The sequence below is a fragment of the Saccostrea echinata genome, unplaced genomic scaffold (assembly GCF_033153115.1).
Source record: "Saccostrea echinata isolate AGI-Se365-2 ecotype Australia unplaced genomic scaffold, CSIRO_AGI_Sech_v1 ptg000025l, whole genome shotgun sequence".
NCBI classification, from domain to species: domain Eukaryota; kingdom Metazoa; phylum Mollusca; class Bivalvia; order Ostreida; family Ostreidae; genus Saccostrea; species Saccostrea echinata.
In genome coordinates this window covers 23549224-23574925 of record NW_026889774.1, presented here as the reverse complement: position 1 = coordinate 23574925, position 25702 = coordinate 23549224, and the positions used below count along the sequence as shown (strand labels likewise).

Below are 25702 nucleotides of genomic sequence, written 5' to 3'. Positions count from 1 at the left end.
ATCACATTTACGAAACGAAAATAGTCATTACCGTCTTATTTCATGATAAAGCTTAATAATTAAAATTTGATTTTTTCATGTTTCAAACTTTAAAACTTTTTAATATTTAAAGATAAAATTGGAAAATGGGATGAAAGTTCTATCTTTTCGTTTTGTGTAAATAAGTTTTGAAAAGTTATTTCATGGAGATTGTAAACTTCCGTTGAATTTTTGTATAGTGTTGAGCACCATCACCGCCAAAATTAGTGCAATGCTGAACGATTTTATATCATATTGTTTTCAGAACAGTTAATTTTGTGGCACTGTATCCAATATGCAACGTATCGACGAATTTAAGTATCATTGTTAGGAGAGATAGCCATAGTTCTGAGCTAACCAGAGAAAGAAATGGAAAAATATACCAAAATAAGAAAGATTGGAGAGGGTGCATTTGGAAAAGCTATCTTGGTCAGAAAAAAGAATGATGGGAATCAATTTGTTATTAAAGAAATCAATATACAAAAGGTAAATGGGTAGTAACAATGCTGTCTCTGTATTTTCAATATTGCTCTTGGTAGACATATTTTGTTCCTTTATCAGGTCCAGCACAATCTCTTGAATAAGCTATATAGCTTGAAATAGCTATATAGCTTTATTAAGCTATTCAAAATAGCTTGTTAAAGCTATTTATATGCAGGTTTTCACAAAAATGTTATTTGTACAAAATACACAAAAAGTCGCAAGTATTTGACTATTCATATATGTAATATGGGTTATCAAATCAACAACCCAAATCAAAGATAGTTCTAACAGTGCAGCATTTGAATACTTCTTAGAAAAAGATGAATTTCCATTGTTTGGGTAACTGTACACTACCTTGTGTGCGTTGAGGCATAGATAAGTATGATTACCTCTCATTGTACTGAATTATTACCAATCAATTATCATAATTGGCATAATTGGCCTCCTTTATAATTTCATTGAAGAAGTAACTGTATCAATTGCTTTATATAGCCCCAAAACTTTTAGAACTTTGAGTACAAAGTCTCTTAAGGAGACGCAATTTGATGAGTGATTTTTACATGCATTATTTTCATAAGAGTTCAAGGTTGAATATCATCACTGCACCAAGGTGCGACTTTTTGTGCATACTTGGAAAATAACACATTTGAGAAAAAAGTGTGATAAAATAGCTAAATCAAGCTATTCTGAATAGCTTAATAAAGCTATATAGCTTAATCAAGAGATTGTGCCAGACCTGTTTATGTCTTGGACTTTTGATAGCCCAGAGATTTAGTGAGTTAAAGTACAGCTGCACATATAGGCTTATCCACTGGGTGTGAGTAGGATAGCTCTTTTATGGAACATGCAAAAAAACTATTCCATAGGGGAACAATTCCTGTTGGGGTGGTCAGACAGGTTCAATCGCAAGTGGCCAGATAGCTCAGTTGGTAGAGCACAGGAGATTCAGGGGGCCTGGATTCAAATCCTGGTCTGGTCCATCTTATTTTTCTCCTCTCCTGACACTTTTAAGTGTTTGATAAAAAAACTATTCCACTCATAGCCAGTGGATATAAGCATTTTATTATACTGATGTGTGTCATAATTTTTGAGGGTTGGATTAGCACATTTTGCACCCAATGGTATTAATAGCTTTGTGGACCTCTTCAGTGTTGAAGAAGTTGGCAACCAATCATATTGCAGGAAATCAAAATTGGTATCAAAAATCAAATGAAAATTTTCTGAGGGGTGGATAGCACAAACCATGCATGGATATAGCTTTGAAAATTTTCAGACTAAAAAAATATTCATTTTACTCTCTTAACTTTATATAGGAAATTTGTTTAAAAAGAAGTATTATAATTTATTATATAAACTGCAGGGTTGAAATATACGGTAGCCCGACATTTGGCTAACTGTTTTAAGACTTGGGCTAGCTTATATGTAACGAAAGTCCATTGGACTAGTCTAGCAGACAAAAAAAAAATTGTTGTCATGCAGTTTACTTTTGTTTTCTTTGTATGTAGACAGGTTTCTTCTGACTGAGAACTAGTTTAATTTGTCATCAAAGGGTTTGAAACTTTTACTTGTGTTATCTTCTCATTTTGCATAAAAAAAATTGTTGGGCTAGTTAGTTGGAGGTTTGGGCTATTAATTTTTTTTACTGATCAGTAGCCCCTGGGCTAGTGAGTTTTCATGGAAAATTTCAACCCCTAAACTGTCATCATAAACTTGAATCAATTTTTTTAAAGTGTGACATTAAGCTGACTATTTTATAATATTTTTAGTGTAGTAAAATGTTTATGTCTGAATATTATGCTTTTGCAGATGAGTCCAAAAGAAAGGCAAGATTCTAAAAAAGAAGTAAGTTTTGTTTATGATCAAAATTAACTTGTGTTTACATAATCAATTTAAACAAGATAAATGTGGTAGTTCATTTTCTTGTACCATGTGCATAACAGCATTTTTTTTTCTATGAGAAGATGATTTTTTGTTTGAAAAAATGTTTCTCAGCTTGGTGTTAAAATGTTTTTGTTGTAATGAACTTAAAGAAACATAGATATTCAACTGACATCTCTTGAGATGTTTTAGCAAACTCAGATCAAGAAGGAATTTGTTATGCAGGAAAATTAAGATATATTCATTTACTTTGACCTTCCCTTAATCACACAGAATTTTTACATTGTTATTATATAGGTTGCAGTACTGGCACAGTTGAATCACCCTAACATTGTGACATACAGGGAGTCTTTTGAAGGTATTCTTTTTATAATACACATGCATAAAAATGTGCCAGTTGTTCTGTCTAACATAGCCAGTCCAAGGAGATTTAACAGTACATGTATCATTTTCTGCATTTTTGTAGAAATAGGAAGCCTATACATCGTTATGGACTTCTGTGAGAAAGGTAAGAACTGAATTTTATGAAAGCAAATTAAGAATACATTTTGTGTATTATTTTTACTATAAGTAAAATTTGTTTAATCTGGATATTGTGGATTCTGAAATCTTGCCTATTAAGATGTAAACTTTAAGTCCCTTTCATTAAATTCAGTTGTTTAAAATGTTCTTTTATCCCAAATTATGCATAATCTGTCCAATTTTTATGGAACCAGATTCATCAGGATTTAACAAGTTTTACTGTATTTCGTTGAAAATTTTAACAATTTTTTTTCTCTCAATATTTAGGTGATCTCTATAGTAAAATTAATGGTCAGAGAGGAATCTTATTTCCAGAGGAACAGGTATGTATCAAAAAATATTCTGATTGAATTTCACTTGAAACACCAAGTACATAAACTCTTTTCTGGAGATGCTTAATATTTTTCTGTCTTTTCCTTTGCAGGTTATGGACTGGTTTGTTCAAATCTGCCTTGCAATAAAACACATCCATGACCGAAAAATCTTACACAGAGACATCAAATCACAGGTAAGATCTAACTTTTTATGTCTGCATGTTAAAAAAATTAAATTCCAAATACAGTTAATGTACAAGTATATTTCTTTATACTTTTGTTGAAGATTTAAAGTAAAAATTTTCTATAGTTTTTGCATAAGTTTGCTTAAAACAGTGAAAAAAATTGTACAATTTTTTCAATAATTCCAAACAACTTTTGCAGAACATCTTTTTGTCAGCTGATGGATCAGTAAAGTTAGGAGATTTTGGAATAGCCAAAGTCCTAGGAAGGTACTGGAAATCATTATGTTTATTTTGAAGGTCATTACATTTACCAGTCCCGTAGGAACCAATGGACGGGGGTTGAGGGTATAATTGTGACAGTATTTACTTTACTATAAAAAAAAAGCTAATTTACAGTTGTACCCCTTCAATTGAATTATTTTGCCAGTATATAAATATACATAAGAAAACAAATCTAATTTATGCAAAAATGTCTGGTGGCCTCTTTTTGTTTATCAAAATTTTCTATTAGCCCCCCCCCCCCCCCCCATCCCCCTTTCCAAGAAAAACAAAATAAAAAATTGAAATTCCTTCCTACAGGCCTGTTAATTGTGAACTAATTCCATTGTGTACATTTATTGGCCTTGATTTTAATTCTTTCATGGTAGAGAGTGAGTTTCATTGGTCAAGTTCATGCAGCTAAAGATTGAATCATGATTATTATGAGCATTATGAGTATTTTGAAAACGTTGTAATGCTTATACATGCATGCAGGTTTCTGACTATGATGTATCTGATACTACATACATGTATGTTTTTCTCCAGTACTGTTGAGTTAGCCAAAACATGTATAGGAACACCTTACTACCTGTCTCCAGAAATTGTGGAAAACAGGCCTTATAACAACAAAAGGTGAGACACTTAATTTTACTTAAGTGATGAAATAACTGTAAGATTATAATATTCTAAATATATTTTTATCACAAAATTGGCTGTTATGTTGCTGAGCAACAGTGTTGAAATGATTTTGTTTTGCAGTGATATATGGTCTTTAGGATGTGTGCTGTATGAAATGGCAACATTAAAGCATGCTGTAAGTTTTGGATTTCAGATTATATATTCAGTTGTCAGGAATATCTCTTTTGTGACTGTTACATCCTATTTTGTCCATGATAATTGAGAATAATACCTACTATCAGTTGTAAAGAAAAATGACTTTATTGTTATTCTGTCTTTGAATTAAAAAAAAATTATGAAGTTCTTTTTTTAATGAACAAATCCAAAAACAAACAAACAAACAGATGATGGAGTGACTTTATTTTGTACAGTTTGAAGCTGGGAACATGAAAAATTTAGTGTTAAAGATTATCAGGTAAGTATGCAGAGATAATTCAGGTTACATTAGGGATTCTTTGGGGATGGTCAAATTTTTTTTCTATGCAGCTGATTCTTGGTTATAAGCAAATATTGAATTAAGCGTGCTCACTCTAAAGTTGTGTTATTGCTTCTGCATGTAAATGTATCTAGCAGAGAACTGATTTAAAGTTATGGATGATAGAAACATTTCATCTTTACTTAATTTCAATTTCAATTGTATATTTTTATACCCCCCGCAAACGAAGTTTAGGGGGTATATTGGAATCACCATGTCCGTCTGTCTGTCCGTCTGTCTGTCTGTAGATGAGATTTTGTCCAGAGCGTTTCTCAGAAACTATTGTAGAGATTTGTTTGAAAATTTGTACACTTTTTAATCACTATATGAAGGTTTGCACCTGGTATTTTCATCATGATTGAATAATTTTTCTGCATTTTACAGGTGTTTTTTTCATTTTTATTATGTGATTTTGTCCTGACCTTTTCTCAAAGACTATTTCATAGAATTGTATGAAAATTTGTACACTCATTATTTACCATATGAAGATGTGCACCTGGTATTTTCAACATTATCTGATAATTTTTCTGCATTTTACAGGTTTTTTTTTTTCATTTTTATTGTCTTAGTCGTTTTGGGTTTATTTCTAAGGTTTGAGACATAGAATCTAGAACATCTGTACAAAAATGTGAACTACAGCATAAAACTATTCATTAAAACAAAAAAAAAATCACCAAGTATTAAAAAACAATTTTTACATTACACAGCAGATAGTGTAAATCCATTTGTCCGTTGGGAGTAATGAGTGGACATGCATCCAGTTAAAGATTAATAATGAGTTCAGAGTGGGAAGCTGTTAGAGCATATCTGATCAAGCAGGTGTTATCTATATCTCTTGGGAATTTGAAGATCTCTGTTCTTTAATTCTCTTAATTGTAATTTATTGTCTGTCATAGTACATAGTTACTGGATGACCAGCCTTTTATTCTTAAAATGAATTTGATATAAAGTTATCAAGATTAATTTGATTTTGTTATTAATTGATTTTTTTTTCAACAATCAATTTGCAGAGTGTCATGTCTCAAAAAGATGACAGATAGTTGCAATTTATTTTTTCAATGTATTAAAAAAACAATGTCATTACAATGTATTGGTATTGATGTTTTATTAGGTTGTTCTTTTTTGGTTTCATTCATTAAAAAAAATATAATGAGCAATTATTTTTCACTCTAAATGTTTATAAGAAAATTGTGAACACCTCTTAGATCCATAAAATATTAGTGATTTGGCACCTCTGAAAAACCCAGCGGGGGGTATTTGTCCCTTTTGGACAGTTCTAGTTTGCTTTAAAAGGTGAAAATGGTATTTATAGAATACATTTATGTTTTATTACTTTCAGAGGGTCATACCCACCAATATCTCCGAAGTACAGCTATGATCTCCGAGGACTTATTGCTCAGCTGTTTAAAAGGGCTCCAAAGTATGTCTAATTTACTATATCATTTGTTATTATGCTTCCTGTTAGTCTGTTCTTACATATTTGATATCCTACTATTTTCAAGCATTATTCAAAACAACTATATAACTTAAAAGCACTATTGTATGTAGGGTTATTTTTGCCCTTTCTCGCTTGCAAACAATTTTGCCCCATTTCAAATTCAATAAGACCAACTTCTATTTAAGAAATTTTCCCACTTGTGCTGAGGGCAGAAGGGACAAAAATAAAATGAAGGCAAAAATTTCCCTGTATACAGTATTTCAAAATAAGTGCAAGGTTATTCGTTGATCTTTATCACTGCATGTGACTTATTCTTTATAGTCAGTGTTTTGACATATACCCAACTACTGTTTCAGTGATATATATTCAAAATATTATGTTTTAATATAACAACGGTTATGTTTTTGCAATTCTGGAAAAAAATAGTAATAGTAATGGAACAGTAATCAGAATGGATAAATATGTACACTTTATTACATTTTCAACAGTGAAATACTGTGATTTATTCATTGAATAAAAGTGATATTCTCTCACAATGTGAAAGGATACCAAAGTGATATTTTGTCACAGTGTGAAAGGATATCAAAATAAGTAAAATATAATTTCTGGCATGTAACTAGATTGAGATAGAAACTAAACCATCTTAACAGAGACTAAAACTGCTAATTTCTTCCCAAATATGTTGCTAAAATCCATGTTACAATGTTTTCAATCTCACAACTGCCAAGCTATGACTTCTCAACTGCTACAACTATGATGCCATACCCTATGACACTGTGTTAAGAAAAGACATGGGCAAAGGGAAAAATCAAAGAAAATGTAATAAACAGAAAATTCAATGTTTTGTAGTTGGATATGGAATTTATTTCACTCGTGAGACAGGACTTTTTAATATTTTCACTCATGCTTCGCACTCGTGAAAATATCAAAAATCCTGTCCCACTCGTGAAATAAATTCCATATCCAACTACAAAACATTGAATATCCTCTATGTATATCCATAACTTAGATTATATATCAGTGTAAATCATTCCTGTTGATATTTTTTGCTTAGGGAGAGACCCTCTATAAACTCAGTATTAAAGAAGCCTTTTGTTCAGAAGAGGGTTTCAAAATTCCTCCCAGAAGATGTAAGTTGCAAAAATTCAAAAAAAAAAAAAAAAAAAAAAGAAAGAAACTGTACCTCCTATTCTCATGTGTACATGTAATGTATTTACATTTCAAAATCTTTGCTTGCATTTTAGTGCTGTGAATGTTTTTTAATAAACACAGTCACTCTTGATATTTGGTTATTACATTTATGCAATTGTATCTCAGGTGATTGCTGATGAGTTCAGTCATACTGTAATGCATGGACACAAACTGGCCAGGGAATTACCCCCTCCCCCAAAAGCTTCCAAACCCCCAGCACGTAAGATAATACATGTAGTTATTACATGCATTACATTGCAATGCTGCATGTCTAAATTAGAGTGCAATGTAAAATATCTTTGAAGTCCTAAAACATGCATTCCTGTAATTAATTTAGAAGTATGAAGGTACATACTGTTGAGATATCTGATCAATTTCTATTCTCAGCGAGGAAAGCAACTCCAGCCAAAACTCCCCGGTACAACCCAGCCAGTGTGTACGGAGCTCCACTTGTAAGGAAGTCACAAGAAAAAAGGTAGAAAAATCAATTTCCATCATTCATGTTCAGATAAACAATGGCTTTTCTGTTTTCAGAATGTGTTATTTTACTGCAGATGTACATGTGCATGAAAGAGAATTTGCATTAATTGACTTTGATTGTTTCAGACAATCAGCAGATAAGAAGCGTCCAGGCAGTGGAGGCCCATCCAGGCCAGGAAGTGCAGCCAGCAGGCCAGGAAGTGCTCAAGGCATAAGGCCATCTAACAGTAACCAGGTAAACAGAACAGCTGAGGGGTGGGGAAGGGAGGGAAAACATTGCAAAATTAAGACCTTTAATAAACTACAGTTGTTTATTAAAAGATGTCTTCACATTGAGTTCTTGTTTTTAAACAAATTCATGAAACATAATACAATTTTATTTATTATTAGGATTTAAGAAAGAAGAGACAAGAATTACTGGATAAAGAAAAGAAAAGGCAAGAAGAAAAGGTGAAAGAACATTTTAGATTACTCTGATTTTTTTTTTTAAATTGTTGCCAGAATTTGAGGAAGAGTGTAGTTAATTCACTTTACAAGTTAAAAAGCAAAATATTGAGTTTTGTCAATACATGTATGTCATTATGAATTTTAAAACAGATTGCTGCAGAAAAACGACATAAAGATCTAATAGAGAAACAGAGGGTAAGTTTTTATTATGATGACTAAATTTGCTTTATTTTAGTTAACAAAAAAATTTTGTGTACATGTATGTATACATATATATCCTGCAAATATTCTCCATTGATTGTATGTCATTGTCAAAAATAAACCACATAATGAAATGAAAAAAAATATGTACACTTTATTGATCAAACTCTCAAAGGATTTGCATGTACAGATCCTGTATGTGAATTTTATGTATAACTTGAAGTTTAATAACAAGGAATCCCTTCTGTTTTCATTCATTTGGAGTGCTTATGGAGATTATGATGTCCCATCTATGTTGAGGTTAAGATACACAAAGAAAAAGAAGTTGGGACTTTTTACTCATTTTAACATTTCCATGGTATTCGAGCTATTGATGTTCGAGATATCAAATTTCAACTGAACTTTATTTACATTATAGATTGCACGTATGAACAAAGCCAGAGAGGAGGGTTGGAAAAATTTAATGGGTTCTGTAGGATCTGATGAAGGAGATGTAAGTTAAATGTTTGTACTTGAATGCTATCTGAATACCATAAAACACAAATTTTATAGGCAAAGTCATGCATGTTTTGTAAATCCAAATATCTTAGACAAGGTTTTTAACAAGAATAGTACATACGGTAATCTTTTTACCTTCAGAAGGACAAGAATAAAGTCAAGGAGCAGCCCAAGGAACAAGTCAGGTGGCCTCCCCCTAATGTAAGCTTTACACCAGCAATTTATGCTTTAGTTGTTTTTATTTTTGGTAGATTGTCATTATTTTCATTTTGTTGTCCAGCAGCCAGCAGGGGAAAAGGAAAGAGGAAAATATGACCAGTACCATGCTTACTTGGACAAACTCCAGAATGACCGAGATCAGAGACAAAACAACCCAAAACCAGGTACCGGTGTATACTGTAAACAAATTTCAATTTTTTTTTCTAATCTGAAAAGATGTAAAATGTCTTTTATGATAAGTAGCTAAACCCGCTCATCCTCAGTTTTCTGTGATTTGTTTTTAGTGTTCCTAAAATCATGGTCTGATAGTTTACAAGATAATTATATTTGTATCTAATTTATAAACCTAGCTGAATTTATCCAGATCTGGCTAAATATAAAAATGTACAGTTTTAATACCATTGATTTAGTAGGTAACAATGCTGCAGCTTACATGGCCGCACCAAGAGTAGTGGATCCCTCTAAGGCGATCCCCAACTGGAAACGACCGGGAGGCAATGTTCCAGCACCCACCCCAGTTTACCAGCCACCAAACCCAAACAGGTACGTCACCTTATGAATAAACCACCGGATAAAACTCCAGCATTGGTCAACCACTAGATCTGACCCAATAGACGGGTTAAGGTCAGGTAACATGGCACTGTAAAACATGCTTTTAACAAACATGGATGTGACAAATATGCCTATATGAAAGTTTCAATAAGAAAGTTTAGCAGGCCTATAATGATAATTCATGGCCCATGTATATTAAATGAAACAATACATGTACATGTACTAAAAAATTAAAAGAAGTTAGTACTGTAGAGGTACATTGATTGATTTAAATGATTGAATGACAGGAATATGGGAATGAACAACCAGGCAGAAGAGAGAGCTAAAATTGTCCAGGACTTCGTACAGAGAAGAAAAGAGGCAGCACTTAATAAAAATAGGGGGCAGGCAGACATCTTTGGAGTAAGTGACCAAATTTACTACCTGTACACATACATGTATATTGATTTTTCTACCTAACAATTCACACTAAACTGTATTAAGGAAAACTCCTAATATGTTTTTATACTCTCCCTATGCAATAAAATTGTTTATTATACTGTCATGTTAAATACTAAAATCTGATTGGTTTAGACAAAGTTAACAATCAGTAATGTTACCCTCAGCATTAGCAACACACTTGACAACAGGTAACCCTATATAAATAGTGCACGTTTTTGAGGGTAACAGTTGAAATTGACACCCCAAGGAAAACCATTGTCAACCGACGCGTCAGCGGAGGTTGACAATGGTTTTCCGAGGGGTGTCAATTTCAACTGTTACCCTCAAAAACGTGCACTATGTATTTTATTATACTGAATGTCTTATTGATTTTGGATGTCATAAAAAAAATTCGGAGATTGTCGTGGAGTTCACGCTTAAAGAGCTTTCAAACTCCCCGCTTCTATTTTTCTCAATAAGAAAGCTTCGGAATAGATTTACCAACCTCTTTATTGCTTGTTTGCTACTCAAAAAGTCCTTTATCATCTAAAGTTTGCACTCGCAAAGATGTTTCGTCTGTCGTTTGTTGTTTTCAAGTAAGCTACATTGGACGCAAGCTTTTATTGACGTCGTTTATTCAGCTTCTTTCAAACGCACAACTGACGCTTTGAGAATTCTATGGTGAACCGTACGCGCATGATTTGAACGCATGTGATATTCTCGTAATGTTACCCGTTGTCAAGTGTGTTGCTAACGTTGAGGGTAACATTACGGATTGTTAAATGCGTCTAAACCAATCAGATTTTACTATTTAACATGAAAGTATAATAAAATGAAAATGTTTCATGCGTGCAAATCATGCATGTACAGTTCACAGTAGAATTCTCAAAATGTCCGTTGTGCTTTTGAAAGAAGCTGAACAAACTTGACGTCAATAAAAGCTTGCCTCCGATGTAGCTTACATGAAAACAACAAAGGACAGACAAAACATGCTTGCGAGTGTAGAAATAATGAAACTTTAGATGATAAAGGACTCTTTGAGTATCAAACAAACAATAAAGAGGTCGGTAAATCTTTTTTTAAAGCTTTCTTAGTGATAAAAATAGAAGCTGGGAGATGTTCGACGAATTTTTTTTGCTGACATCCTATATCAACAAGACATTAAGTATACCGGTAATAAAATAAATGATGCTTGTTTTGGAGGGTAAAAGTTGAAATTGACACACCTCAGAAAACCATTGTCAACCTCACTGACACGTCAGTTGACAGTGGTTTTCCTTGTGGTGTCAATTTCAACTGTTACCCTCCAAAACAGGCACCATTTAAATAATGAGGGGAGGGTGAGCTGTACTGTACGGAATCATTCTTTATTGTCTTCAGTCGTTGCATGTCTGGAGATGCAAGTAAGCTTAGCGTTTGGGTCACTTTATGGCATATCTAAAGATTATCTTTTTCCAGCATCTCACAAAAGGTATTGAAATCAAACTGTAGGTTACAGCTATCGATACTTGGTTTGATGCATGCACGGAATGCCACTTCCAGCCTACATTTTATGGTTTGATTTGTTTAATTCTTGTTAAGTAGGTCATTTATGTCTCTTTTAAGCTTAGTATATGATTTATCCAAACCTTATATGCAAAAAATGTAATGTTGATGCAAGGTTTGTAGACTGACAAGCAAACATATTTGCTTCATAATTGTCACTGGTTAAAAACAGTGTCAAAGCATGATCATATATACTATCCAAAGCAAACTTGCATGTTGCATTTTGAATTTTTTTGACAGACGTGTATGCATCCATCTCTGTACTTTGATATTTGTTGTAGCAGCAGAAGGAATAAGCTGTTTCCCAGATCATCACATAATTCATATGGTGCAAATTCCATGATTTGGAATCTTTTTTCTATGTTAGAAATGTTTTGCTTTTGTTGCTGTGGAAGGTATTATTTCCATACATGCAGATCTAGTTAATCTCAAGTTTATTATATTACTCACTTTTACACATTATTTTTAATTCCATAACCAGAATGCTAGATCCTACGACCCAACACCCCAGCAAAATCCAGCATACAACGATCAACGACCAGGATCTGCCCGGAACAGAGAGGAACAGGTATTCTAAACAGATGTAAAATTTTTCAAATACATTCATGTTCCAAAAAATGTATGAAAGAAAAAAGCAAATGCAGCTTTTGGCAAATTTAATACAAGGCTGATTTACTGTTTCATATGTTATTTTAATAAACTTCTATTGTTTGTTGACTGCATTCATGAAGAAATTTTCAATTTTAGGAGTATTTAGAGAAGTTACGACAGATCCGAGAGCACAATTATCAGGAGAGACGAAATGTTATGGGTAGAAATAAAAATGAGGTAAGAAGCAAGAAAACATTTATCTGGTACAACAAATGATTTATGAGGTTTCAGATTTTTTGTCCTTTGATTCTTTAGCAATAGCATTTAACATTTTACATATTTTGTGCAATATTATTTAAAATTTTAAATGTTTTTAGTAATTTTCGTAAAATTGCTTATTAAAGGACATTTGATTATTTTTGCAGTTTTGATTGAACCACAAAAATTGAAGAAAAAAAAAAAACACAGAAACTAGCAAATTATTTTAATTGCAATCAATATATCAGCATGTAAATACTTGGGATGGCAATGGATTACAAAATTGCTAATCGGTTAACTGCAAGACTTTCCGACCGAATAACCGGTTAATCATATCAAAATGCACGTTTTCTTGACAATTGTTTCAAGTAGCTCTGTCCATATAAACAAATAGACCCAAATAAGACGATAGAAGTTAAAATATTCCATTAGTCTTGATTCTGAATCAGAAAAATATGGGTACATATTTTTTATTTAAATTTCAGTAGAGAAGAAAAAATTGAGAAAAGCATGAAAAAAGCCTAAGAAATCTTTGATAATTTTCCAGAGCAGATGTCACAAAAGTTCTTTCTGCATTTTCACTATGAACATCAAAACTACATGTGAACTCTAGCCCTTAATTTACAGTGTTTAATAATTAAATTGGATTGAAAACCGAAAACGACAAACACACCAATTCACAGTGCTCAATGATTCAATTATTTTCAAAGAATTACAAGACAGTCGGGTAACGACATGGTGTTTTCACAGTAATTAACACTACATAAACTGACCAATTACGTAACGGTCTCAGTCTGGAGATTCATAATTACATGTATGTCCAAATTAGATCCTTTAAATCCTAAATGATCATCCTTTGTGCAGGGATTTCTTTTTTAAAAATAAATTTTTAAAAAATGTGTTCAATTTAACAAATATTTTAGTTTTTCTGATTAACCGATTACAGATTTTCTAATCGATTGCCATCGTTTTGACCGAGTAATCAGTTAACTGGTTACAAATTGCCATCCCTAGTAAATACAAAGCATAATATGGTTGATTAATTATGATTTATTAACCATATACTATATAGCAGGTTTCTCTAGCGAGTGTAAAATTTGGCATTTTGATTTCCCTGGACACAGGGTTCCTTAAAGTTGAAAACCAGAAATATAATCTGGTACTGCTTAACAGAATATACATGAATATATTCCAGATGAGTCTACAATTTGTCTGAATACCAATTTATGCAAAAATTCAGAGAGGTACATTGTTAAACTACAGACTGATCAGAGTAAGCAGGCTACAACAAAACTGCTAAAATAAGCCAAAGTTAGCACCCCACTAAAAAATCCTCCTATATTGTAGCTGTTTTGTTAGTTATGTGAAGAATGTTCATCCTTGATATTTTACTTATCATGTCTTATATAGGAAGCTCAGGAACAAGCCAAGAAGGATGCTGAACTACGAAGACAAAAGATAGAGGCTCTCAGGGTAATAGTCATTGAAATTTATAAAAATTATATACTGTGGAATCACTGATTTTTGTGGGGTTCAAGTTTTTGCTGTTTCTGTGGTACGAAGAGACCCACAAATTCATGTCCTCCAGGAAATGTTTAAATTTCAAACTGAAGTATCATGTTTGTCTACAATTCTTTTTCAGCCACAAAATCAAATCCCCTACATCAATTTTTTTCCCTCCAACCATAAAAATTTGACTCCATAAAAATAAGGAGTTCTACAAAAGTTAATGAAAATCTAGGAAAAGATTGATCCATAATAATGTTAAGATGAAGGGATTAATCAATAATAATGTGAAAATTAAATGTTTGATTGATTAGGATTAATAGATTTATTCAAATTTTTGTTTGAATAGCAACAAGCAGACGACAGGGCAAGGATGTTGAGGGAACAGTTGGATAAAGACAGAAAAGAGTTGTTTGAAAAGGAGAAACGTTTAAGAGAACTTGGCAAGCCACCAGTAAGTAGTCCAAAATCTTCTGATAAACAAATAACAAAATATTCTGAACAATGTTTCATACAATAATTGATTCATTCTTTAACTAAATGAGTCCAAATGCAAATTTGTGAACAAAAATTTTGTGCTTCAAAATGATGAAAACTAGTGAAACATGAGCTCCTTATATGCCTTGCTTTAAGGAGCCTGTGATTTTCCATGTTTTTACTCTCCTGATGTTGAAGTCAACAGATAAAACACAATTTTTGTATGATAATTAGAACTTGAAAGATAAAAAACAACTGCAGTCTTTATTTTCTCTGTAGGTTCAAGCAAGACCAGGAAGGTAGGAAGAGTTGGAGTTTTGTTAAATTTTCTTTTTTTTTTTGGCCAGCAAAATACAATGATTTATGCATGTATACTATAGTAGTGGACCATTTACATGTATATGTCTCCTAAAAAGTCACAAGTGTTATATCTGACTGGAATTCTTTTTGCCTTAATTTACTTCACTGCACTTAAGCATTTCTATTCAGTTTTGCTATAGATAAGTTCACTGTTTTTTTTTCTTTTTCAAATGTATCTTGTGTGTCTAAGAGATTGATTTGAAAAGTACTTGTACATTGTGCTTGTACACATTTGTACTGTATTGACTCTTTATTAAATTTTGACTAACATCTGTGAAACTCTTTATTCAAGACTGAAGGAACAGATTATATACAGATATTGATAGTTTATTTCTTTCAGGCCACTGCCCATGCCCCCAAAGCCTCAGATTGCCCCAGCACCTGCTGTCTCTGTGACCGGTGTCCTCAATGCCATTGGAGCGGAACCTCCCAAACCAATTCCCATGGAACCCACCAGTCCTGCAGGGATGACAAGTGTTCTCAGTGCCATAGGAGCTAAGCAAACTGACAACAAAGAAGAAGTTCAAAAGTAAATAAGACATGTTTTGGATAAATTTTACATAGCAAAATGGACTTTATTTGGCTGCATATACAGTATTCATTTGCATGGGAACCAGAGGACAAAGATCAAGACAAATTAGTGCAACAAAAAAAATTAACTTTATACATTTTATAGTGAGAAATAATGATTAGTATTATTTGGTTGTATGTACTTCATGTTCTTTGCTTGTATTGTAGAACCCCAGATCAGCAGAAGAAAGATGATATTTTAAAACGCCTAAATGAAAAGGTAAAATAAATCTTATCAGTGTTTTTTAGAAATAATAATATTTTTTTATTGTGTGTACGAGACAGAGCATACATTTTTAAAATATTAATCAGGGACCACCCAAAGGTAAATGGGGAAAACCAGAAAAGCCAGAAATAGCTGAAGAAAAGTCACCACCGGAGTCTGCCAGGTCACAATGGGGTCAAGGTGATGGCGCCAACATCTCCAACTTACCGCTGGAGCAGACGGCATCTCAGATGGAGGGTTTGTCTTAAAGTTATTTACTTCTATATAGCCAAAGGGGGTTAGGTCTGCACAAAAAGATTTTTTTTCACCTTAGCATGGGAACATATGTTTTCCTCAATAGGTCCTAGATTCAGATTTTAATTTATCGCTTCATTCATTGTACTTGTCCTTTTGTAAAAGGTATTATTTAAAGAGACTCAACACACCAAAATGTCACCAAAATTTCATTCAGTGGATCTGTAAAGTACATGTATCTCTTTGGAAATATAATTTCACCATTGAAAGACTTAATTATTTTATTGCAATGAGGAAAATAAGTCTGAAGATCTAAATTTTATTTATAGCTACATCTGCCAGAGATCAAGTTGTAAAGCATCCCATTTCTGAGGGTGGAGATTCCAAACCACAACCACCAGAGAAGAAATGGGGAGGCCCCAGTAATACTTTGATGCAAATTCTGGAGGGTAGGCCAGGGGAAGAAGTTGTGGCTGAGGATCCCAAAGGCAAGCCAAAGATCCCAGAGAAAAAGAAATGGGGTGGACCAAGCAACACATTACTTAATGCTCTAGAAAACAAACCTGTGGTGGCTGGAACACTTTCAGGGGGATCAAGCGGTAATTTATTTATTTTTGTTCTTAAATCATAACTATTATGAAATGAGATTATTCAATAGATGCTCCTTTTGATTAAGAATAAGATGAAAGTTCAGTATCAAGTCAAGGTCATTTTAAGAGGTCAAGGTCAAGTATACAATTTGCGATCACTATGGACATTGTTTTCAATGTATGTATTTGATGACAATGTTTTTTCTTTTCTTTTTTAAAATTTCTTTCTTTTTTATTATTATAATATTATTTGATTATTATCCTTGAGTAAAAATTTATCATCAAAAGTCAGTTTGAATCTGTTTACTTTGTAATCAACAGAGTCTGCCCCCAGTCCAGAGGCCACCACTTCTGCTGCACCCTCTGGGTCTGCCACCATCACTCTATCTAAACCCCCAGTGATCCCCATCAAACCAGGTACCATCACCATCAGTAAGCAGGGCCCCCCAAAAGGTAAGTACACTACTCACCCAGCACTCTTCTGTGTTGACATTGTAACATATACTGCACACTTCTTGATTATCTTCTCAATGTAGTGCTACACAGAATTCAATTCTCAGATTTCCATGTTGTATCAATATTCATTTCTTTAAAGTTAGAGTCTATTCTATCTTCACCGCCGTAATTTTCCTCACTTATTAACAGTTTCTGTTAGCTTGATTTTAACACAGAAAACTTGTTAATTTTTGATTAGAAGGGACAGCTATAGGAGCTACCATAACTGTTGATAAACCGGTGATTGTAAAGGGACAAGTAGTGCCCAGCTCAGGTAATTTATACTCAAAAGTGTGATGGTTATAACTAATAGAGGATGAAATTACAGACTTTATTTAAATTTAGAGGTGATGGGTTATCTGAAAAAAAACAATGGCAAGGGAAACAATCATTTTCTGTTTTGGGAATGGTGCTTATACAAGTATGTTGTAAATGAAATCATTACCTGCATGTACTCAAGACAGTATGTGGAAGAATAAAGTAAATAAATTATCTTTGTTTGAAATGCTTAAAATACAACAAAAGATTTAATGGGTAAATTCTTTATAACAAACAGTTTAAAAACTAGTCTACAAATTTATCATTAATAGATGCAATTAGGGCTAGGGCAGAAAACTTGCAGCTACCTTGGGTGATGGAATAATATATTTCAATTACTGTAGATTCCTTATATTAAGTGAGTACTTAATATTGCAAAATGACTAGTAGACGTCATGAGAACTTAAATTTGCAACTTGACTGTTGATCAAGTGTTTTTACATGTATGTCTGCAATTAAAAAAAAAATATTTAGTGAGAGGTTTTTCTCATGGAATTACTATAAACATACTTTTTTCTATGGGGTCATATTTCTGAAGAATAACAATTTCTGTTTAATCCATGGGTAGAAAATTAAGCTGATTTTTTGGATTGCAACTCTATGCTTTAATGGACTTTAAGTACATTGTGACAATTTTCCTGGCAAAATTTTGGACTGCCTACATGGCATAAATTAATCCCACACAGAAAAAAAGTATGCCTACAAATGTGATAATAAATCCCTTACATATATTCAGGAATGTACAGTAACTGTGATTTTCTTAAACCTTTTATTCACTTTTTTTTTTTTTTTTGCATGTGAATGAATGTTGTAAAATTGTGACACATTAACAGATGAAAAACCAGATTCATCCAATCAAGAATCAGAGAGTAAAACTGCCAAGGAGGAGAGTGACCAATCAGAGAGCACTGAAAAATCAAATTCTGAGATTGATAATCTCAGTGAAGATCAAACAAAGTGTGTTGATAAACCCCCACTTCCATCCAAACCGGTTGTTTTACCTAAACCAGTCATTTTACCAAAACCAGATACACCTATGCAGTTTGGTTAGTTTTTAGTTGCTTTTTAGTTTTGTTATTAGACAAGATTTTCTGAATGTTACAATATAAAGTACAGTCAAACTTCATTATCTCAAACTCAATAAGACCACGAAAAAACTTAAAGATTTCTAAGGATTAGAGATATTGAACATGATTGAAGTTAAAATACCCCGGTACTGGAAAACAAAGTCAAACTCACTACATGTTACAACATATCCGTGGTGTTCAAGATATCGATGTTCAAGATACTGAAGTTCAGCTGTAATAGGTTCCCTTTTTTCTTCATTGTTCAGTGTTTTTAGAATTATCTCTGCAGTAGTCATAGAATTATGGCATGTTTAAAGGAGTAGGACCATCTGCAAAGAGAGATAACTGTTACACAACTATTTAATAATCTTTTAATCTTTAAAAATGATTTGTTTCAAATTTTGCCATGTATTGTACACTAGATTTGTTTGAATTTCATTTTGATATCAATCTGCTGTTGGAAAATTGTCTTCAGGTTTATACTGATAATTAATTTCCATTCTAATGTCACTCTTAAGTTGCTTTTTCAGTGTGTATGTAAATATGCATGTGTTCTTGCTGCATGAATGTTTTACCTTTTTAGTTTCTATCATGTCAGACATTCTTGAGTTATCTGTACCTCAGTCCTTTAATTTTTTAGCAGCGTGGTCATTTATATATTTTGTTTGGCAGGGGACTCAGACAAGGTTCCTCAGGCTGTTAAAACTGAGGGAGCTGGAAGCTTGTTTACAAAACCAGATACTGAAGATAAACCAGATAAAATGGAAAAGGAAGCATCAAAGAAAGAAGAAACAAAAGAACAGATGTAAGTTCAAAAGTAAAATGCACGAAAACTGACCTTAGATGGAAAATTCTTTACCCGTTGTAATTTTTGCCCAAGTGCAAAAGAAAGCTACTGTATATCACTCCATTTTGAATTGTCCATTGATATTTAACTGCTCATTTAGGATGAAGGTGTATTGAACCAAAAAAGGTGAAATTTTCCATTTTATGTACAATGACTATCTGATTTAATTTTACTGTATTTCCTGCTAATATCAGCTTACATCATCTTATCTCTTCATGGTTATGTAAATGATTTTCTATTGTAGTAAGAAGCAAAATTCTGGTGTGATCCTTGGGATCACTTGTGGACAGTTTGACATTCCAAATGCTCAGGTAGCTATCACATTCATGTTGACATTTTGTGATATATATTTTGTATATAGTGATATTGATTAACATTTCTTTTCTCCGTTAAAACTCAAGAATGGGAGGTTCTTCCTTAAAAAAATTATGACTGAGCATTTAGTGTAAATTAATCCCACGTGGAAAAATGTACATCTACAGTATTATTTTATCAAGACTTCATTGATTGAATGAATCTTGTACAATTTTTTTGGGTGGACTTTCAGATGTTGCGTACCTGCTCTGAACCAGATCTTGCCAAATTGACACGTACAGCAGATTGTAAGGATATGGTCAAAAGAACCAGAAAACATAGTCTAGACTTAGAAAAATTAAAGACAGAGGTAATTGATATGTTAATGCTAGTCTGGCAATTATAATTTTATCTGTGATATGCTTCATAATGGAGCTTGTATAGATTGATGACAGAGATGTTTGGACAATCCGTATAAGCAGAAATTTGAGTGAGGATTTAATTTTGGCATTTTTAGTGAGGGTGTTGAGGTTTGCTAAAATTAAATATCACTAACTATTTATTTCGCATTAGAGGTTACTGTTATCTTTCTATGCACCATATTTCGCTAAAATTACCGGTACTTCTCGCGATTTTGAAGAACAATTCGCTAAATTTGCGTCTCGCTAAAAATTCCACTTATACGGTATTGTGAAATTAAAAGGCTCCTATAAACATGATATCCTACCTGGTGAATGAATTGTAGGAGGAGGAGTTAGTGAAATGTCTGCTTGCCAATGTCAGTTTGGAGGAGGACAGTGAGGACAAGACTCCTGATCAGCCAGTCAGTCCCCTCAAGCTGGAGGACCAGTCTCCTCAGAAGGAAGAAAATGGCAATGAGGATGAGGACAACAGCATTGAGGATGGGTAGGTGTCATTCAAATGTTGGGAAATTGAAAACAGATGAATATTTTTGCTCCAATTGAATTCAAAACAAATTTCTTAGATGTCTATTGCTATTCTCCATTAAGTTTGCAATATGTGGTAATCACTGCTGAGTATATAATGTTGGTGGTGAATTTCAGTGATGATGAAGATGATGAGGACTTGATGAGTGTCAGAGAGACCATGCAAAGTTTGCTCCTCAGAGAGTACAGTACAGGTACATGTATGATTCAGGAACCTCAGACAACTCAAATAGTCTTAAATACCTAATTAAGTGATGTAATTAAGATGTCACTATTTGTCATATGTGAAAAAGCAGAGTTGTGATAAAATTTTACTGAAACAACCACTGTCCTTTTTCAGATGAAGAGAAGAGGGCATCAGCTACACTGAATCTGACAGAAAGCAATGAGGATGACATCAGAGAATCCGGAGAAGAGGACAATGACAATCAAGGTGAAAAAAAATTAAATTTAAGAGGGAATAGAAGGTTTATTATTTCTAGGAATTGTTGGATTTACATTGTGCAATGAGTAGGCCAAGAAATAGAGAAATTAAACTAAAAAAACCATTTATAACATCAAGAATTCATATACCGTATATACTCGCCTATAAGTCGGTTTTTTGGGAGTTAAACTTTGGTCCAAAACTATTCATCTGACTTATATGCGAGTTATAAAAAGATTGGTATTTTAGCAGGTCAATACCTCTAATTTAAGCTTAAAAAAAACAACCGACTTATAGGCGGACTGACTTAGAGGCAGGTATATATGGTACATGTATTTTTTCTTGGCTTAGGTAGACAACAGATTATGATATACAAGTATAGGGGCACATAATTTATACACATTTCTTCTATGCTGTAGATGATGGAGATGAGGAAAAGGATAAGTCAGGAGAGGAAGAGGAGGGAGATAATGAGGAGAAGGAGGAGGACGAAAAAGAGGAGGAGGAGGAGGACCAGTCAGGAAATAATGATGATCTGTTCCAGTCAGGTCAGTTTTAATCTTTGTATTGACTATAAATTCTAGAGTAAAAGGAATAGGAATAATAAAGTATGCCCAATTTTTTTTTTTTTTGCCATTGCCTATGAGGTTTACAGAAAAGTTTATGACACGGAATAAACCAAGATACATTCTATATACAATTTATACAATTACCATTAGGTCAATTAACTAGAAGTAATCAGTAGTTAATCATAATTATTCATGTTTAAATTTGTTTACTGTATATAAATGGATGTCTTGATTTAAAACAGCATTATATGTGTGTACTTAAATTGGAAACCTTATTGTAGATGAGAGTGATCGTGACACACAGTTTGGGGATGATGAGGATGATTTTGATTTGTTTAGCCGACTAGAAGAATCACGAGCAGAACTGGAATCCGAGTTAGGATGTGAAAAATTCCTCAAAGTCTATAAGACAGTACAGGTCTGTCCATTTTTAAATGATTAGATTATTTCAATAACTTTAAGAGAATGACATCATTACACACCTAAGATGACAAGATGTTTGAGCTTTTTTTTTGGGGGGGGGGGGGTACTTAATGTAGCAGCAGATTCGTAGAAGTGCATGCAATAAACACTTTACTTGGAATTTATAGAAATTAAAGCAATCAAACATGGGGTATTATGTTTGCTATTGTTGCAATCAATCAATCCCTATGATTTAAAAATTAGTGAAACATTTTTATAACAAAGTGCCAGGGACAGATGATTTTGCTTCATTATGAACGTAATTCGTTATATTTGGTAAGTTCACAATACTTTTTTTAAACCACAGGGAATGAAATCACTCCACTATAAGCATTAATTCCTTATAAGCATGTTTTTCAGTAAAAATTATTATGGCATATTTATCAGGCCCTTCAGGAGGATGAGGATGAGAACATAGAGGAGGGGGCCAAATTGGTCACGAAAATCCTGGGTAAAGACAAGGAGCATCTCTATCCCAAAGTATTCCAGCTGGTCATAGCAGATGCTGCCTTTACTGAAGGTATGTACCACTGTAGTTATATTATTGCTGAACTACACTTGCAGTTCTCACTATCAAAGAACAAGACATTTAATATCTCTTAAAGTGGCATTGGTTTAGAAAAGTGTTAAGAATGCACACAATTTATTTGAAGAATAAAGTGCTAGGTATTTAAAAGTGCATTAGAATAAAAAAAAAAAAGAACAAAGTTCAAGGTAATTCAAAGTAAACCTGTCTTACTTACAGGACAAAATGAAAGTAGGTCATCAGAAACACTTCATATGTAGTAACTATAAGCACATCTGTGTTGTGTGAGCTTGTTAGTGCTATGTGTATTTTCATCTAAATTGTTACTACTTTTGCACCATTTGTACATGTTTATAAGAATTTTGATAACATACCTTTCAAAAAATACATGTAGTTGTTTCTTCCTTTTGCTATTTGCACAATCTTCTGTTAGATAAGGAATCAAGCACAATAATGTGTGATAGCCTAAAGAGAAATCTGTAGTGTATCAGAGCTTCAGCCTATTGCAAAGGAAGTATATTTGAGATTGGACATTATTCCAGTCCTTTAACTTATCTAAATAGATATAGTTTGATACACATATTGATACACACCATGTCCAATGTTGAATTTATTAATGATTATAATAATGCATGTAGTTAAAAGACATTAAATTAAATAAGCTGTTACATTCACTTTACCCAAGAAGTTTTTATGTCCCCGTATAGAAGAATCGGTGGTACATGTATATAGTTTTTGCCCTGTCCATCCGTCTGTCTGTCTGTCTGTTTGTCCGCAAAACACATTGCTGATAACTTTTGATTGGTTGGAGCTATAGCTTTCATATTTCACATGTGTATTCCTTGTGACCAGACCTTTTTTTGGGTACCAGCATATTTGACCTTGACCTTGGGACTTGACCCAGTTTTACAAAATTTTAGCCAACTTTGACCTTGGCCATAACTTTTGAACAGTTGGTGCTAGGGCTCTCATACTTCACATGTGTAATCCTTGTGACAAGGCCTTCCTGTGGATACCAACAACTTTGACCCTTTGACCTTGACCTTGGAGTTTGACCTACTTTTGAAAAACTTTAACCTTGGCCATAAGTTTTGAACGGTTGGTGCTAGGGCTTTCATATTTTTCATGTTTTTTATTTCTTATGAGGCCTTTCCTTGGGCACCATTAATTTTGACCCTTTGACCTTGACCTTGATGTTTGACTTACTTTTGAAAAACTTTAACCTTCTCCATATCTATTCAATGGTTGCTGCTGGGGCATTCATATTTCACAGGTATATTCCTCTGGACAAGACCTTACTTTGGGTACCAACATATTTGATTTGCATTTGAGAAAGTTTAACCTTCGCTATAAGTTGCCACATGGGGGCATCAGGGTTTCACAAACACATCTTGTTTGTTTGTTTTTTTGGCATATGATGTTAATATAACACAAATATTTAATTAATACAGTATCTGACTTTTTAAACTACTGTACAAATGTGAGTTCTTCTTGGCATAGAGCCTAATAATTGCAATGAAAAAATATTGTAATACATTGTATTGTAACTAACTACTATATTGTAATAAATGTCATATCAAATGATACATGTATCATGGTATTGTTGTTACATTCCTTTTTAATTACATCTTTTTAATTACAGATAACTAATGCGATAGCTAGACCTCTTGAACCCCTGCTTCTATGTGGTTAGAAGATGAAAGACTGAATGCAAGATGAAAACTTTATATATTTTGAATGTTTATTACAAGTGTGATGTCATATTGACATTTATCTATTGCCATGGCCCCAAAAAAAGTCTTGAGAAAGGGTTTTGTCACAAAATCTTTCTAATGACTGGTTGGGAAATATTAATGTAAATTCATTTTTCATGCAAACAAATCATCTTTAAACATGACGAACACACAGAAAAGAAAAAAGGATTATGGTAATTTTGACAAAAGAGGTACATGTTTTTGAAAATCAAATCTGCTATAAATTAAATTCTGAAGATCATAAGAAATAATATGAAAATAATGATAAATTGCATCAATGTTACAGAATTTTTTTTTAAAGATAAAACAGGTTTACAACATAAAAGAACATTCCTCTCTGTTTTAAAAAATTGTTACAATGAATAAGATGTATAGATGTACATGTATACAATGTAAGAAGGTCAGAGATTCTCTCTAAAAAGTACTATTTATTTGAAATGAAAGTCTACTATTTTGTATGTATATATTTATAAGTAACTCTATATAGAGAACAGTAGTGATTCAAAAGTATTAGAATGAAATGATTGAAAACTTTTAGATGAAATGTTTTCATTGGCTGTATGTATGTGAATGATAAAGACCTTTGAAGACTTATGACCCAGCTTAAAGTGCAATGTTATGTTGTAACAGTAGCTACTAAATCTGTATTTATATACCGTTATATGGAATTGTACATGTACTGTAAATTTGAAAAACACAAATAGGTTTTATCTCGCCATATAATGATGTTTTTTTCCCTGATTATCTGTAAGTACCAGATTTTCCAGATTTACAGATTGTCACATGTTATTAACAATGTATTGCAAAGTTGCACATTTGATGTTTTTTCAAGGGTTCATTTAATATAAACCTGTAAATTTCTACATTTATAGTATGTGTACATTTGCATAAAGGGTTGTTTTTCCAGAGTAGAGTTTGTCCTAAGTATTATTTTTTGTCTATATTATTTACCCCTTTTGTGTTATTTGTATTTACATAATGGTTGTATATGTAATCTGTGTATATGTATAAGCTTCTATTATTATTGTCAGCTTAGTTATTTTGAAATTTAATTTTTTTTCACCATCCACTTGATTCTAGTTGCCTTTTTATTTTATATTCATTTGCCATTTTTTTATATAATTTCACTGCTTGTCCCATAAAATACCTCTAGAGTGAAATGTAAATCGATCAAGTCATTATATTTTAAGGCTGTGATTAAAGTTTCTTTTATACAAATACTTCCAAATTATATGTACATGTGTGTGATGTTTTGATTATTTCTGTGATGTACGGTTCCAATCAGTGCTTTTTTAAAAAGAAGATATGGACAAATATTTACATACCATTCTAGTATTTTCTCACATTCCGTCCTAACAGCTTTAAGCTTACTGAACCAGACTTAT

The 25702-nt window shown here is 32.8% G+C and overlaps 1 protein-coding gene across 3 annotated transcripts; it reads left to right on the top strand.

The window, feature by feature from the left end:
• Positions 1-270: 270 nt before the first annotated feature.
• On the top strand, positions 271-25264 carry LOC133192220 (serine/threonine-protein kinase Nek1-like). 3 transcript variants are annotated; one of them, XM_061328196.1, is made up of 44 exons: positions 271-504; positions 2308-2343; positions 2677-2737; positions 2846-2887; positions 3169-3224; positions 3326-3409; positions 3600-3667; positions 4205-4291; positions 4418-4472; positions 4708-4751; positions 6151-6231; positions 7304-7379; positions 7567-7660; positions 7828-7915; positions 8047-8155; positions 8311-8370; positions 8518-8562; positions 8987-9061; positions 9208-9267; positions 9347-9449; positions 9699-9828; positions 10125-10239; positions 12284-12370; positions 12550-12630; positions 14062-14124; positions 14507-14611; positions 14914-14933; positions 15335-15523; positions 15733-15784; positions 15877-16027; positions 16354-16623; positions 16936-17067; positions 17309-17383; positions 18261-18473; positions 19167-19299; positions 19586-19652; positions 19889-20005; positions 20381-20541; positions 20700-20776; positions 20923-21015; positions 21426-21554; positions 21857-21993; positions 22425-22557; positions 24206-25264. In XM_061328196.1, the coding sequence occupies exons 1-44, from the start codon at positions 388-390 to the stop codon at positions 24211-24213; spliced, it is 4179 nt and encodes a 1392-aa protein (XP_061184180.1). In that variant the 5' UTR covers positions 271-387; the 3' UTR covers positions 24214-25264. The 3 variants fall into 3 exon arrangements, with proteins under 3 accessions (XP_061184180.1, XP_061184179.1, XP_061184182.1); XM_061328195.1 differs by having other exon boundaries at positions 9696-9828; XM_061328198.1 differs by lacking the exon at positions 18261-18473 and having other exon boundaries at positions 9696-9828.
• The last annotated feature ends 438 nt before the right edge of the window (positions 25265-25702 follow it).

Excerpts from the sequence above, each read along its gene's own strand:
- LOC133192220 (XM_061328195.1), top strand. The coding sequence starts at position 388 with ATGGAAAAATATACCAAAATAAGAAAGATTGGAGAGGGTGCATTTGGA. Across the intron at positions 8,371-8,517 it reads AGAAAAGGCAAGAAGAAAAG|ATTGCTGCAGAAAAACGACA; the intron begins GTGAAAGAACAT and ends ATTTTAAAACAG. Across the intron at positions 21,555-21,856 it reads TGATGATCTGTTCCAGTCAG|ATGAGAGTGATCGTGACACA; the intron begins GTCAGTTTTAAT and ends ACCTTATTGTAG.